The sequence below is a fragment of the Cydia amplana genome, chromosome 26 (genome assembly GCF_948474715.1).
Source record: "Cydia amplana chromosome 26, ilCydAmpl1.1, whole genome shotgun sequence".
Taxonomy (NCBI): Eukaryota; Metazoa; Arthropoda; class Insecta; order Lepidoptera; family Tortricidae; genus Cydia; species Cydia amplana.
In genome coordinates, this window is record NC_086094.1 from 7,080,008 (window position 1) to 7,096,286 (window position 16,279).

A 16,279-nucleotide genomic window follows, 5' to 3' on the forward strand; every position below is an offset into this window, starting at 1 on the left:
GTCAATATCCAGAGAAAAATGGGGACTACTTTTGTATGAAGAAGCGGCCATGGTGTAACCTCTAAAAGTATTATCACATTTCTCATATTAATTAATTAAGCTCATTAATAAACAAAAACTAACACGTTTTTAGGGTTCCGTAGCCAAATGGCAAAAAACGGAACCCTTATAGATTCGTCATGTCTGTCTGTCTGTCCGTCTGTCTGTCCGTCCGTATGTCACAGCCACTTTTCTCCGAAACTATAAGAACTATACTGTTGAAACTTGGTAAGTAGATGTATTCTGTGAACCGCATTAAGATTTTCACACAAAAATAGAAAAAAATATATAAATTTTTGGGGTTCCCCATACTTCGAACTGAAACTCAAAAATTTTTTTTTCATCAAACCCATACGTGTGGGGTATCTATGGATAGGTCTTCAAAAATGATATTGAGGTTTCTAATATCATTTTTTTCTAAACTGAATAGTTTGCGCGAGAGACACTTCCAAAGTGGTAAAATGTGTGTCCCCCCCCCCCCTGTAACTTCTAAAATAAGAGAATGATAAAACTAAAAAAAATATATGATGTACATTACCATGTAAACTTCCACTGAAAATTGGTTTGAACGAGATCTAGTAAGTAGTTTTTTTTTATACGTCTAAAATCGCCTAAATACGGAACCCTTCATGGGCGAGTCCGACTCGCACTTGGCCGCTTTTTTCTTTTAATGCTTAGTTCAAACTTCATATGTCAAATATCTCTCTCAAAACCTTTTTATCCAACTTCCCATCCTCAAACTTGGCTTTCTTCGACAACACCTCACACTTAACCTCGCTCAAAAACTTATTCGGGAACCCGACAACTTTCTTTGGCTTAAAATAATTAACAAAATACATCAACTCCGACTTACTGCAATGCGTACTGAAGCATACATCGATTTCGTTTTCCGATACTTTATTTATAGGGTTATCTTCGGTGTCATAGTGGATCCACTTTTGGGCAGAAAGGTGGATGTTCAGATATTTGTGGTCGGCGGGGTCCGGGGTGCAATGTGTGTGGTCTTTTCTGTTCTTTGGCCAGCAGAGGTGCACTGGGGATTGGTTGTTAGTTACCCCGAAGACTAAGTGGGGGATGTGGCTGAAATATAAAGTAAAACTTAAATTTAGAGTTTGAAACAATTAAACAAATTTTTACTTCAACAGAAGCTCAATTTTTGAAAAAAAAAAAATATTTAACGAGATAATGTGATTTTAATAAGATAATGTGACTCATGAATGTTAGACCTGGTATTTAGGGTTCCGTCCCCTTAGGCTAGGGTAAAAACGGGACCCTATTACTAAAACTTCACTGTCCGTCTGTCTGTCTGTCTATGTCTGTTACCAGGCTGTATCTCATGAATAGCTAAATAATTGAAATTTTCACAGATGATGTATTTCTGCTGCGCTATAATAACAAATAAGTACTAAAAATAAAAAAAAAGTTAAAATTCCTTGGTCGGTTGATTCTCTTTTGTTTAAAAACTGAAAGAGACAAAAGAAATGCAACTCTGTTCCAATTGGCCGGTCAAAGTATTTAGCAAATGGCGCCATCATAGCTTGCCCTGTCAATCCCTAGAATTGTGTCAAATCTTAGTTTTTTTAATGCCCTGGATGCCAGCCCTTTAGCCAAATCTCATAGAAAAAGGGGCAAGCTATGATGACGCCATCTATGCAAACCTTTGACAGTTGCCAACCCCATTGAATATGATTTAAATTTCATCGAACTGAATTAGTAGGTACTGTAGCTAGGACCGCAGAGGGGCTTACATAGTATGTAAAATTTACATATATACCCATGAGTAAATAGCACTCACCTATAAAGCTCCTTCCATCTCACCTCCTCCACAAACACTTTCACCCCCAACTTTTTAAAAACCTCATTAAAAACAAACTCGTATCCAAACTTGGCCGACGTCTTTATAGCGACTCTCCCCTTCTCTTTCAGCCATCGTTCCATCTCGCGTAAAGCTGCGTCCACACTGACGCTCCGCTTGGGGAACGTGGTGTAACGGTCGTCTAAAAAAGTTGTGTCGACGTAGAGCGTGTCTATGGGTATGGGGGCGCCGTTATCGTGGAGCTGATTGAATTTCGGAACGTCGTTTACGCTTATTCTGAAGTCACCTGAAAGGAAAACAGTAAAAAATTAAGAAAAACCGGCCAAGTGCGAGTCGGACTCGCGTTGCAAGGGTTCCGTACATTACTACTATTGTAAAATGAATACCTGTGTAACACTTTAAACTCTCGCGTTTTGTACACATTTGCACCAGCTGTGGTCACGGAAAGACTGTCTTTCCGTGACCACAGCTGGTGCAACTCAGCTGAAACGTCGGAATTTAAGGTAAAAACAATGAAAATATATCGCGTTAGACCCGTTTGTGAAATTAAATATATATACCTGTGTACAGCACCGTAGTGAAGTCCGTCTTGAACAGAAACATGACGGACCCAATACTGTGTGCGGCGGGTACAGCGGTCACATAGAGCTTGGACGCTCTCTGGCGCCTTTTGGGGTCCGCCTTTAACAATACTTCTATTGTTTCTGTAAAAAAAGGAAAAGTTAAAAAAAAAATTGCACGAGAGCTTGGTAGCCTAGCGAGAAGGTGTATAACTAAAAAGGAAAGACCATGGGTTCTAACTAGAGATGGATTCTTATTTAAATTAAGGTGTCTATTCATTTAAAATAACATTTTTAGAAGCCTTATGTATCTTATTTCTGTTTTTAAGGTAAGGCACAGGCACTTTAAGAGGGCACCGACCATGCAGTGGTGCCCATATGAAATCATGAAATACATTTTTAGTTAGAAATACAGGGTTAACAAATTATACATAAACCTTCCTCTTGAATCACTCTAACTATTTAAAAATCCCCATCAAAATCCGTCGCGTAGTTTTAAAGGTCTAAGCATACATCCCTATGTACAGACAGCGGGAAGCGACATTGTTTTATACTATGTAGTTAAATTATTTCTGGAAAAAACATTTTCAGTTCATTTCATTATATCGTTTACACTTACCTATTCCTACAATCCTTATCCGCTTAACAATCTCATCAGTATCATAACTTCCCAATCTACATTTAACTTCATACTTCACGATCGCCGCTGACATCTCCGACATATACATGACTGCACCATTCGTCTTCAACGTTTGTATGAAGCGGTGGTCATACAAGCCCGGCGTGTGGTCCGTGTGGGTGTGGCTGAGGAAGTATGCTTGCACATTTCTGTTCGTGAAGTTGTCGACAGATATGTTTGGTATTTCTGATATGTGCCCGTTGAACGCACAGCATGCCATGGCTGAAAAGACACAGAATTTAGAGTTTTCAATGAAACCGTTAAGATAATAATATCATGTGTGGCCAAGAGGGTAAAATGTCTAAGGTTTCTGACCTAAACACAGCACAGGTTTTAATACACAGAAATTGGACATAAACGTGATATATAACAAATGCTAACTTACCAGGAATTTCTAATGAAATATGTACTGACGATATCCACTTCAGTCTTCACGTCGTCACGATATATAAATAAATTAAAAATATATAGTGGAAATTACAAGTTCGTACAAGTTTTGTTTGTTGACTAATGTTGACAACTTGAAATTTCTGACGTTGACATTAAACAGTAAAGGTTACCAGCATAAAAAACGGGGGTTGTTCTAAAATGTGTGGTGGTAACTTGTATGCTCGATTAATCTATGAAGTCCGATTTGCGCAGTTTTAACTATACTGGATCAACCAAATCTTGTCAGTAGTAAAAGGCGGCAAATTTGAAAAATCGCGGGTTAGCAACACTGTGTTCGAATAATTCCAAAATCGCGTGTCATCTGTGTGTTATCTGTGGAATGTGGATCGTGAATGACAGCCATCATCTTATTGTTTACATTCTGAATCGTTTCTATTTCAACTTCTCTTACCGCTAGGCCACCAGCGCTTCACATCAGCACTTCAAGAGAAATTTCTACTATCACCATTAAATACCAATATTTTGAATAAGATTGTGCATGACCTCAAGCAAAGCTAAGGTGCCTGCAAAGTACAATCATACTCGTTGACGGTAAACATTACTAAAATTTGAGGTTATGATAATTCACTCGAGCGGAAAAATAAACACGTTTTGGTTCGATGTACATTGCTGCTATTCCTAGCGCAATTCTGCTCTTTGAGTGTTACATGGTGTTACCCTACTTTAATTTGAAGTACATTGCTACTGACAAGATTTGCTTGATGCACTATAGATAAAACTGCGTAAATCGGACTGCACAGATTAATCGCTACGATTTATAGTTATAGATGGTCAAGCAGATCTTGTCAGTAGAAAAAGGCGGCAAATTTGAAAAATGTAGGCGCGAAGGGATATCGTCCCATAGAAAATTTGAATTTCGCCATTTTTCTACTGACAAGATCTGCTTGACCAAGTATAACGTGTGTAGCCGAGGTTAGGCGAGTCGAGGACACACTGGCGATTGGCGAGCGAGTTGAAAGCTGAGGGCCTACCGCGAACCACGTTCGACGTGTTGCCTCTGTGTCGTACTTGTACATTTGTACGTAAGTGTGACAGGGAGGCAACACGTGAAACGTGATTCGCGGTAGGCCCTCTGCCACAGTACAAGATATATAGTCCGTCAACCAAATCTTGTCAGTAGCAATGTAAAGCAAACTAAAGTAGGGCAACACTCAAAGAGCAGTATTGCGTTAAGAAAAGCAGCAATGTACATCGAACCAATAGATTTTTTTTTCCGCTGAGCGCGCCCTGCGTACGTCAATTCAAATTGTCACTCGCGGTTTATTGAAAAAAATTGAAACATGGACGGGCAATTTAAAAGCGATGTTAAAACAATGTTAATTAAAATGATGAACAAATTTGAAGATATCAAAAACAACTGCTTATATTCTCTTTGTTCCCTATCTATGTCTTCTAAGTTTACTAAAATAAAATCATATCAAAATGCAGATAATTAGATAGTGCATATATTTGTTATTTACAATATAATATGCCACTTGTTAATGTAAATTAGTGTACTGTTCTGGATGAATATGACATACCTGTGTAATTTTTTTGATTGGTATATATTGTACAATATACATATTAAAAATAAAACAACTGATATTTGGGTGTTTATTTAATTTAAAAGTAAATAAGATAAGGGTCACTTTTCGACTTGGTTGCGTTGTACACGTACATAAACCGCCATAGGTAAGTATTGTCTGAAAAGATACTACCTACTACGAACGCCTTATATTGGGCAAGATTTAATCCTGCAACAAACATGTATAGATTAGGTAGATATTGCGAAAGAACGGCGATATAATAATGGCTCTTAATACTGTTTAAAAGGTTTACCTTTGTAAATAGTCACAACTAATTGCTGAAAATATTTGACATGTGGGCCTATGGACGGTTTCCAGGACACAATTTATTGTCTTGTTGGATAGATTTAGGCATACGTTTTAATTTTATTTATGGCTTTTAACCCTAAAACAAAAAAACTGAACATAATCTTAAAAGTTCGAAAGAGTTTTTCCAATACTTGTCATAACCTCAATTTTTAGTAATGTTTACCATCAACGAGCATGATTGTACATTGTAGGCCCCTTAGCTTTGCTTAATCTTATTTAATGTATTGGTATTTAATGGTGACAGCAGAAATATCTCTTGAAACAGAAACGATTCAGAATGAAAACCAAATGAAAACAAATAAGGTGACGGCTGTCATTCACGATCCACATTCCACAGATAAAACACAGATGACACGCGTTTTGGAATTATTTGAACACAGTGTTGCTAACCCGCGATTTTTCAAATTTGCCGCCTTTTACTACTGACAAGATTTGGTTGACGGACTTTAGTAGGTATACAGTGCCTCTGCGCTCTCAACTCGCTCGCAAATCGCTAGTGTGGCTGCGCTCTTATGGTCTTGCTTGTAGCACATCAAGCACATGTTGTAGCATGATGTTTGCAACTTGCAGTACTGGAAGCAGTGTTGCCAGATCTACTGATTAAGCAGTAAATCTATCTGATTTTAAAAATATCTACTGATCTACTGCTTTTTGCTGGTGAGCTACTGATTTTTCGAAAACGAGGGGTAAAATTTATAAAACCATCATAAGACCTGTCGTCATGTATGGATCAGTGTTGGGCCCTAAAGGTGACGGATGAGAAGAGATTGCATGTAGCGGAAATGAGAATGTTAAGATGGATGTGTGGTGTGACAAGAATGGATAGGATAAGGAATGAGTATACGAGTATAAGAGGAAGCCTGAAAGTTGCACCCATAGTAGAAAAAGTAAGAGCGAATCGCATAGCGTGGTATGGGCATGTGATGACCTGATGACAAATGAATGTGGAGAGAATTAACGGGAGAGGAAAATTGAGGAAAAGATGGATGGACTGAGTCATGTGACGAGAAAGGTATTACGAATGAATGTGGAGGGAATTAACGGGAGAGGAAAACGAGGAAAAGGTGGATGGACTGTGTGAGAGATGATATGAAACGAACGCAAGTAAATGATGAGATGACGAGCGAGAGAGAGGTATGGAAGAAAAAAACATGCTGCGCCGACCCGCTGAATGGGATAAGGGCAAGCGAATGATGAGTAGAAAAAAAACTTGTGCTCATTTATTAATTATAATAACAGAAGTAAGAGACAGAATGATACTCTTCATTTTACTGTTACTGACAATTTGATTTGCCAGCTATACTCAATTACGCCCAGTTTGTCAGCAGAAAAAGGTAAAAAAAAAAAATTCTATGGGAGGTTGGTGTCAGGTCAGAGCATATATAGTCCGTCAACCAAATCTTGTCAGTAGCAATGTAAAGCAAACTAAAGTAGGGCAACACTCAAAGAGCAGTATTGCGCTAAGAAAAGCAGCAATGTACATCGAACCAACAGATTTTGTTTTCCGCTGAGCGCGCCCTGCGTACGTCAATTCAAATTGTCACTCGCGGTTTATTGAAAAAAATTGAAACATGGACGGACAATTTAAAAGCGATGTTAAAACAATGTTAATCAAAATGATGAACAAATTTGAAGATATCAAAAACAACTGCTTATATTCTCTTTTTTCCCTATCTATGTCTTCTAAGTTTACTAAAATAAAATCATATCAAAATGCAGATAATTAGATTGTGCATATATTTGTTATTTACAATATAATATGCCACTTGTTAATGTAAATTAGTGTACTGTTCTGGATGAATATGACATACCTGTGTAATTTTTTTGATTGGTATATATTGTACAATATACATATTAAAAATAAAACAACTGATATTTGGGTGTTTATTTAATTTAAAGGTAAATAAGATAAGGGTCACTTTTCGACTTGGTTGCGTTGTACACGTACATAAACCGCCATAGGTAAGTATTGTCTGAAAAGATACTACGTACTACAAACGCCTTATATTGGGCAAGATTTAATCCTGCAACAAACATGTATGGATTAGGTAGATATTGCGAAAGAACGGCGATATAATCAAGGCTCTTAATAGTGTTTAAAAGGTTTACCTTTGTAAATAGTCACAACTGATTGCTGAAAATATTAGACATGTGGGCCTATAGACGGTTTCCAGGACACAATTTATGGTCTTGTTGGATAGATTTAGGCATACGTTTTAATTTTATTTATGCCTTTTAACCCTAAAACAAAAAAACTGAACATAATCTTAAAAGTTCGAAAGAGTTCTTCCAATACTTGTCATAACCTCAATTTTTAGTAATGTTTACCATCAACGAGCATGATTGTACATTGTAGGCCCCTTAGCTTTGCTTATTCTTATTTAATGTATTGGTATTTAATGGTGACAGCAGAAATATCTCTTGAAACATAAACGATTCAGAATGAAAACCAAATGAAAACAAATAAGGTGACGGCTGTCATTCACGATCCACATTCCACAGATAAAACACAGATGACACGCGTTTTGGAATTATTTGAACACAGTGTTGCTAGCCCGCGATTTTTCAAATTTGCCGCCTTTTACTACTGACAAGATTTGGTTGACGGACTTTAGATGGTCAAGCAAATCTTGTCAGTAGAAAAAAGCGCGAAATTCATGAGACGATATCCCTTCGCGCCTACATTTTTCAAATTTGCCGCCCTTTTCTACTGACAAGATCTGGTTGACCAAGTATAATTTATTTTAAATTTTACCTATTGCAGACATCACTTTTTAAATCTACTGCTTTTTTCCCCTATCTACTGCTAAAACGATTTTTTTTCTACTGAATATTTCAGATTTCATCTGGCAACACTGACTGGAAGAACGAGAGACATTTTATGGTCTAGTACACAGATTATTAATATGTAGCTAGCTAGCTAGTACAAGTCTAGATTTCAAGAATTTAACAGCACCACTTTCAACCGATCATATTATTGCTGGCCACCACATTAAACTAATAGTTAAGCAAATTACACTTATGTACTATTTTGATTTAGTAAAGATTGTCACAATATTGAATAAAAAGTCCCTATATTGTTCGAAGTCATGTTGCCAACAAAAATATGGGTTAACAGGCTTTTGTTGTCATGGGATTATGTACCTTGCCCCTATATTCATACGACACTAGTTTTTGGTCACGGTCAGACTCGGAACAAAGCAAACTTGTTTTGTCTATCTATTGTCTAGTGCCACAGCATTCCATTTCAAAACAAAACAGTTTTCTATATATTTATATTATCTACTCGCTGGGGACATGCCGGTGCCTCACGCGTGAACTCTTATGTCTTTCGTGTAATTATTTCATTTCCGTCATGAAAATGATAATCGTAATTCATTAACTGGTGTTTGTAAAATGCTTGAATACTTAACATTTCTGTTGGATGTTCTGGTTTTTTCAATTTTATTATTAGCGTGGTTATTTCTTCCAGCCTTTTTGTGTCAAGATCCTGAAGGAAATCGGTGAGTAACTTATCTAATGTAAATAAAATTAACAAACGCATTCCATTGAGTAATTAGCTTGTAATTAGTCATACGTAAGCAATTATTTGGTATATGTATCTGTGGACGGAATGTCATTTTCAAACAAGATAAAGACTTCTTTCACTAATTTTATTTACGTTTGTGCTGTGTTTGATAATATTAAAACTAACATCCGTGACTAAATCTATTATTTGAAGTCATTGTTTGAAGTGCTCTTAAAGCCCTTGCTACACGGTCGCCGACAAGCCCCTCAGACCGCGTGGCCTTGGTCTGGACGGACCGTGTAGACAGTTGTTACCAACAAAATTTGACCAAAACTGACCAAGGACAGACCAAGGTCAGACGGTTAGAAGGCTTGTCGGCGACCGTGTAGCAAGGGCTTTATTTATCGTTACAAGTTACAAGTTCAAAGTTGTTTTTAAAATGGCGTCATGGTAGGTAGAATATGCAGGGTATGCAGTTTTTTAAGTTTATTTCTAGAAATAAGATTCGAGGTCTACCTACAAAGTATCAAACCTTAACTATAGACATTTCTTTGTGCCTGTTTAGAAAAAAGAACGTAACCTATAAAAATCTGTTCCGTTTTTCTGTTGTGTTTCGTTGAGTTGTTGTCATGGTAAGATTTTTACAAATTTTACTTGTTAATTACTTTCTCAAGTATCTGAAGTAGCACTGTTTATTGTAAGATCTACTCTTTATGAATTTTATCGTACAGAATAGAGATGAATAGCTTTTCTGTCATGTTGTAAAATGCCTTGGATGAATTAGTAATTTTTTGTTGAAAGAGGCAATAGCTAGCATAATTAGTAAGCAAGTATCAGCCACTTTAATGGTTACCTAATTGTTTATCCTATCTATTTGATTATTACCCGAATAATCTTATTTATGTACTATTTCCAAAAAAGTGCATTGTCAACCAAGAGTAATATAAATAACTAATTTCTTTGTTTTTAGATAGTAACTTCTTTACATACAACTTTTGGATATGTTATGGTGCTATTTTACAGTTTAGCTTAGTATTAAAACTAGCTAAAACCGCCTCTTTACATTATGTTATTATTTCTACAAGCTTTAATTTAGTTCAGTGGCCCTGCAGGCTCGGGATCCTGAATGTGGATTTATAATTATTTTATTTAGCTACTTACATATTGTTTGAATGTTAATAGAAAATTTGAATTTCGCCATTTTTCTACTGACAAGATCTGCTTGACCAAGTATAACGTGTGTAGCCGAGGTTAGGCGAGTCGAGGACACACTGGCGATTGGCGAGCGAGTTGAAAGCTGAGGGCCTACCGCGAACCACGTTCGACGTGTTGCCTCTGTGTCGTACTTGTACATTTGTACGTAAGTGTGACAGGGAGGCAACACGTGAAACGTGATTCGCGGTAGGCCCTCTGCCACAGTACAAGATATATAGTCCGTCAACCAAATCTTGTCAGTAGCAATGTAAAGCAAACTAAAGTAGGGCAACACTCAAAGAGCAGTATTGCGTTAAGAAAAGCAGCAATGTACATCGAACCAATAGATTTTTTTTTCCGCTGAGCGCGCCCTGCGTACGTCAATTCAAATTGTCACTCGCGGTTTATTGAAAAAAATTGAAACATGGACGGGCAATTTAAAAGCGATGTTAAAACAATGTTAATTAAAATGATGAACAAATTTGAAGATATCAAAAACAACTGCTTATATTCTCTTTGTTCCCTATCTATGTCTTCTAAGTTTACTAAAATAAAATCATATCAAAATGCAGATAATTAGATAGTGCATATATTTGTTATTTACAATATAATATGCCACTTGTTAATGTAAATTAGTGTACTGTTCTGGATGAATATGACATACCTGTGTAATTTTTTTGATTGGTATATATTGTACAATATACATATTAAAAATAAAACAACTGATATTTGGGTGTTTATTTAATTTAAAAGTAAATAAGATAAGGGTCACTTTTCGACTTGGTTGCGTTGTACACGTACATAAACCGCCATAGGTAAGTATTGTCTGAAAAGATACTACCTACTACGAACGCCTTATATTGGGCAAGATTTAATCCTGCAACAAACATGTATAGATTAGGTAGATATTGCGAAAGAACGGCGATATAATAATGGCTCTTAATACTGTTTAAAAGGTTTACCTTTGTAAATAGTCACAACTAATTGCTGAAAATATTTGACATGTGGGCCTATGGACGGTTTCCAGGACACAATTTATTGTCTTGTTGGATAGATTTAGGCATACGTTTTAATTTTATTTATGGCTTTTAACCCTAAAACAAAAAAACTGAACATAATCTTAAAAGTTCGAAAGAGTTTTTCCAATACTTGTCATAACCTCAATTTTTAGTAATGTTTACCATCAACGAGCATGATTGTACATTGTAGGCCCCTTAGCTTTGCTTAATCTTATTTAATGTATTGGTATTTAATGGTGACAGCAGAAATATCTCTTGAAACAGAAACGATTCAGAATGAAAACCAAATGAAAACAAATAAGGTGACGGCTGTCATTCACGATCCACATTCCACAGATAAAACACAGATGACACGCGTTTTGGAATTATTTGAACACAGTGTTGCTAACCCGCGATTTTTCAAATTTGCCGCCTTTTACTACTGACAAGATTTGGTTGACGGACTTTAGTAGGTATACAGTGCCTCTGCGCTCTCAACTCGCTCGCAAATCGCTAGTGTGGCTGCGCTCTTATGGTCTTGCTTGTAGCACATCAAGCACATGTTGTAGCATGATGTTTGCAACTTGCAGTACTGGAAGCAGTGTTGCCAGATCTACTGATTAAGCAGTAAATCTATCTGATTTTAAAAATATCTACTGATCTACTGCTTTTTGCTGGTGAGCTACTGATTTTTCGAAAACGAGGGGTAAAATTTATAAAACCATCATAAGACCTGTCGTCATGTATGGATCAGTGTTGGGCCCTAAAGGTGACGGATGAGAAGAGATTGCATGTAGCGGAAATGAGAATGTTAAGATGGATGTGTGGTGTGACAAGAATGGATAGGATAAGGAATGAGTATACGAGTATAAGAGGAAGCCTGAAAGTTGCACCCATAGTAGAAAAAGTAAGAGCGAATCGCATAGCGTGGTATGGGCATGTGATGACCTGATGACAAATGAATGTGGAGAGAATTAACGGGAGAGGAAAATTGAGGAAAAGATGGATGGACTGAGTCATGTGACGAGAAAGGTATTACGAATGAATGTGGAGGGAATTAACGGGAGAGGAAAACGAGGAAAAGGTGGATGGACTGTGTGAGAGATGATATGAAACGAACGCAAGTAAATGATGAGATGACGAGCGAGAGAGAGGTATGGAAGAAAAAAACATGCTGCGCCGACCCGCTGAATGGGATAAGGGCAAGCGAATGATGAGTAGAAAAAAAACTTGTGCTCATTTATTAATTATAATAACAGAAGTAAGAGACAGAATGATACTCTTCATTTTACTGTTACTGACAATTTGATTTGCCAGCTATACTCAATTACGCCCAGTTTGTCAGCAGAAAAAGGTAAAAAAAAAAAATTCTATGGGAGGTTGGTGTCAGGTCAGAGCATATATAGTCCGTCAACCAAATCTTGTCAGTAGCAATGTAAAGCAAACTAAAGTAGGGCAACACTCAAAGAGCAGTATTGCGCTAAGAAAAGCAGCAATGTACATCGAACCAACAGATTTTGTTTTCCGCTGAGCGCGCCCTGCGTACGTCAATTCAAATTGTCACTCGCGGTTTATTGAAAAAAATTGAAACATGGACGGACAATTTAAAAGCGATGTTAAAACAATGTTAATCAAAATGATGAACAAATTTGAAGATATCAAAAACAACTGCTTATATTCTCTTTTTTCCCTATCTATGTCTTCTAAGTTTACTAAAATAAAATCATATCAAAATGCAGATAATTAGATTGTGCATATATTTGTTATTTACAATATAATATGCCACTTGTTAATGTAAATTAGTGTACTGTTCTGGATGAATATGACATACCTGTGTAATTTTTTTGATTGGTATATATTGTACAATATACATATTAAAAATAAAACAACTGATATTTGGGTGTTTATTTAATTTAAAGGTAAATAAGATAAGGGTCACTTTTCGACTTGGTTGCGTTGTACACGTACATAAACCGCCATAGGTAAGTATTGTCTGAAAAGATACTACGTACTACAAACGCCTTATATTGGGCAAGATTTAATCCTGCAACAAACATGTATGGATTAGGTAGATATTGCGAAAGAACGGCGATATAATCAAGGCTCTTAATAGTGTTTAAAAGGTTTACCTTTGTAAATAGTCACAACTGATTGCTGAAAATATTAGACATGTGGGCCTATAGACGGTTTCCAGGACACAATTTATGGTCTTGTTGGATAGATTTAGGCATACGTTTTAATTTTATTTATGCCTTTTAACCCTAAAACAAAAAAACTGAACATAATCTTAAAAGTTCGAAAGAGTTCTTCCAATACTTGTCATAACCTCAATTTTTAGTAATGTTTACCATCAACGAGCATGATTGTACATTGTAGGCCCCTTAGCTTTGCTTATTCTTATTTAATGTATTGGTATTTAATGGTGACAGCAGAAATATCTCTTGAAACATAAACGATTCAGAATGAAAACCAAATGAAAACAAATAAGGTGACGGCTGTCATTCACGATCCACATTCCACAGATAAAACACAGATGACACGCGTTTTGGAATTATTTGAACACAGTGTTGCTAGCCCGCGATTTTTCAAATTTGCCGCCTTTTACTACTGACAAGATTTGGTTGACGGACTTTAGATGGTCAAGCAAATCTTGTCAGTAGAAAAAAGCGCGAAATTCATGAGACGATATCCCTTCGCGCCTACATTTTTCAAATTTGCCGCCCTTTTCTACTGACAAGATCTGGTTGACCAAGTATAATTTATTTTAAATTTTACCTATTGCAGACATCACTTTTTAAATCTACTGCTTTTTTCCCCTATCTACTGCTAAAACGATTTTTTTTCTACTGAATATTTCAGATTTCATCTGGCAACACTGACTGGAAGAACGAGAGACATTTTATGGTCTAGTACACAGATTATTAATATGTAGCTAGCTAGCTAGTACAAGTCTAGATTTCAAGAATTTAACAGCACCACTTTCAACCGATCATATTATTGCTGGCCACCACATTAAACTAATAGTTAAGCAAATTACACTTATGTACTATTTTGATTTAGTAAAGATTGTCACAATATTGAATAAAAAGTCCCTATATTGTTCGAAGTCATGTTGCCAACAAAAATATGGGTTAACAGGCTTTTGTTGTCATGGGATTATGTACCTTGCCCCTATATTCATACGACACTAGTTTTTGGTCACGGTCAGACTCGGAACAAAGCAAACTTGTTTTGTCTATCTATTGTCTAGTGCCACAGCATTCCATTTCAAAACAAAACAGTTTTCTATATATTTATATTATCTACTCGCTGGGGACATGCCGGTGCCTCACGCGTGAACTCTTATGTCTTTCGTGTAATTATTTCATTTCCGTCATGAAAATGATAATCGTAATTCATTAACTGGTGTTTGTAAAATGCTTGAATACTTAACATTTCTGTTGGATGTTCTGGTTTTTTCAATTTTATTATTAGCGTGGTTATTTCTTCCAGCCTTTTTGTGTCAAGATCCTGAAGGAAATCGGTGAGTAACTTATCTAATGTAAATAAAATTAACAAACGCATTCCATTGAGTAATTAGCTTGTAATTAGTCATACGTAAGCAATTATTTGGTATATGTATCTGTGGACGGAATGTCATTTTCAAACAAGATAAAGACTTCTTTCACTAATTTTATTTACGTTTGTGCTGTGTTTGATAATATTAAAACTAACATCCGTGACTAAATCTATTATTTGAAGTCATTGTTTGAAGTGCTCTTAAAGCCCTTGCTACACGGTCGCCGACAAGCCCCTCAGACCGCGTGGCCTTGGTCTGGACGGACCGTGTAGACAGTTGTTACCAACAAAATTTGACCAAAACTGACCAAGGACAGACCAAGGTCAGACGGTTAGAAGGCTTGTCGGCGACCGTGTAGCAAGGGCTTTATTTATCGTTACAAGTTACAAGTTCAAAGTTGTTTTTAAAATGGCGTCATGGTAGGTAGAATATGCAGGGTATGCAGTTTTTTAAGTTTATTTCTAGAAATAAGATTCGAGGTCTACCTACAAAGTATCAAACCTTAACTATAGACATTTCTTTGTGCCTGTTTAGAAAAAAGAACGTAACCTATAAAAATCTGTTCCGTTTTTCTGTTGTGTTTCGTTGAGTTGTTGTCATGGTAAGATTTTTACAAATTTTACTTGTTAATTACTTTCTCAAGTATCTGAAGTAGCACTGTTTATTGTAAGATCTACTCTTTATGAATTTTATCGTACAGAATAGAGATGAATAGCTTTTCTGTCATGTTGTAAAATGCCTTGGATGAATTAGTAATTTTTTGTTGAAAGAGGCAATAGCTAGCATAATTAGTAAGCAAGTATCAGCCACTTTAATGGTTACCTAATTGTTTATCCTATCTATTTGATTATTACCCGAATAATCTTATTTATGTACTATTTCCAAAAAAGTGCATTGTCAACCAAGAGTAATATAAATAACTAATTTCTTTGTTTTTAGATAGTAACTTCTTTACATACAACTTTTGGATATGTTATGGTGCTATTTTACAGTTTAGCTTAGTATTAAAACTAGCTAAAACCGCCTCTTTACATTATGTTATTATTTCTACAAGCTTTAATTTAGTTCAGTGGCCCTGCAGGCTCGGGATCCTGAATGTGGATTTATAATTATTTTATTTAGCTACTTACATATTGTTTGAATGTTAATGCCATACGATTAAATAATAATAAATTTAGTTCAGTGGTGGATTTGCTGTCTTGGCCGCCCTACAACCCAGGCCCTGTCGCATGGGCGTACGCACGGTGGGGCAGTTGTTGCCCTGACCCTGCTGTCTGACCCGAAGTTAAGAATTTTTAAAAATTGGACCAAGATTTATAAGTTTATTTACTTCTGCCCCACCCCTTAACAAATTCTGGGTACGCCATGCCCTGTAGTAACTACTAGCCACTCCTTTCTCAGTACTTATTATATAGACTGCCGCCTCTAATGTCTTGCCGCCCTAGGCCCGGGCCTACTGTAGTACTCCTTGCCTCCTCCCACCAACTTTATAGTCAGTAAAGACTTAGAGAATCAAAATACAATTCTTCTTCCTTGCGTTGTCCCGGCATTTTGCCACGGCTCATGGGAGCCTGGGGTCCGCTTGACAACTAATCCCATGAT

General features: G+C 36.5%; 1 protein-coding gene across 1 annotated transcript; it reads right to left on the minus strand.

Moving 5' to 3' along the window:
- Positions 1-713: 713 nt before the first annotated feature.
- LOC134660338 (protein artemis-like) lies at positions 714-3,492 on the minus strand. Its single transcript, XM_063516087.1, has 5 exons — positions 3,480-3,492; positions 3,035-3,316; positions 2,416-2,559; positions 1,835-2,141; positions 714-1,119 (listed from the first exon to the last, which is right to left on the minus strand). The coding sequence occupies exons 2-5, from the start codon at positions 3,312-3,314 to the stop codon at positions 726-728; spliced, it is 1,125 nt and encodes a 374-aa protein (XP_063372157.1). The 5' UTR covers positions 3,315-3,316; positions 3,480-3,492; the 3' UTR covers positions 714-725.
- Positions 3,493-16,279: the final 12,787 nt, after the last annotated feature.

Coding starts and splice junctions, on each gene's coding strand:
- LOC134660338 (XM_063516087.1), bottom strand. CDS start 3,314: ATGGCATGCTGTGCGTTCAACGGGCACATATCAGAAATACCAAACATA. Junction 2,560..3,034: donor GATAAGGATTGTAGGAATAG/GTAAGTGTAAAC, acceptor CTTTTTTTACAG/AAACAATAGAAGTATTGTTA. Junction 2,142..2,415: donor CACTACGGTGCTGTACACAG/GTATATATATTT, acceptor TTTTCCTTTCAG/GTGACTTCAGAATAAGCGTA.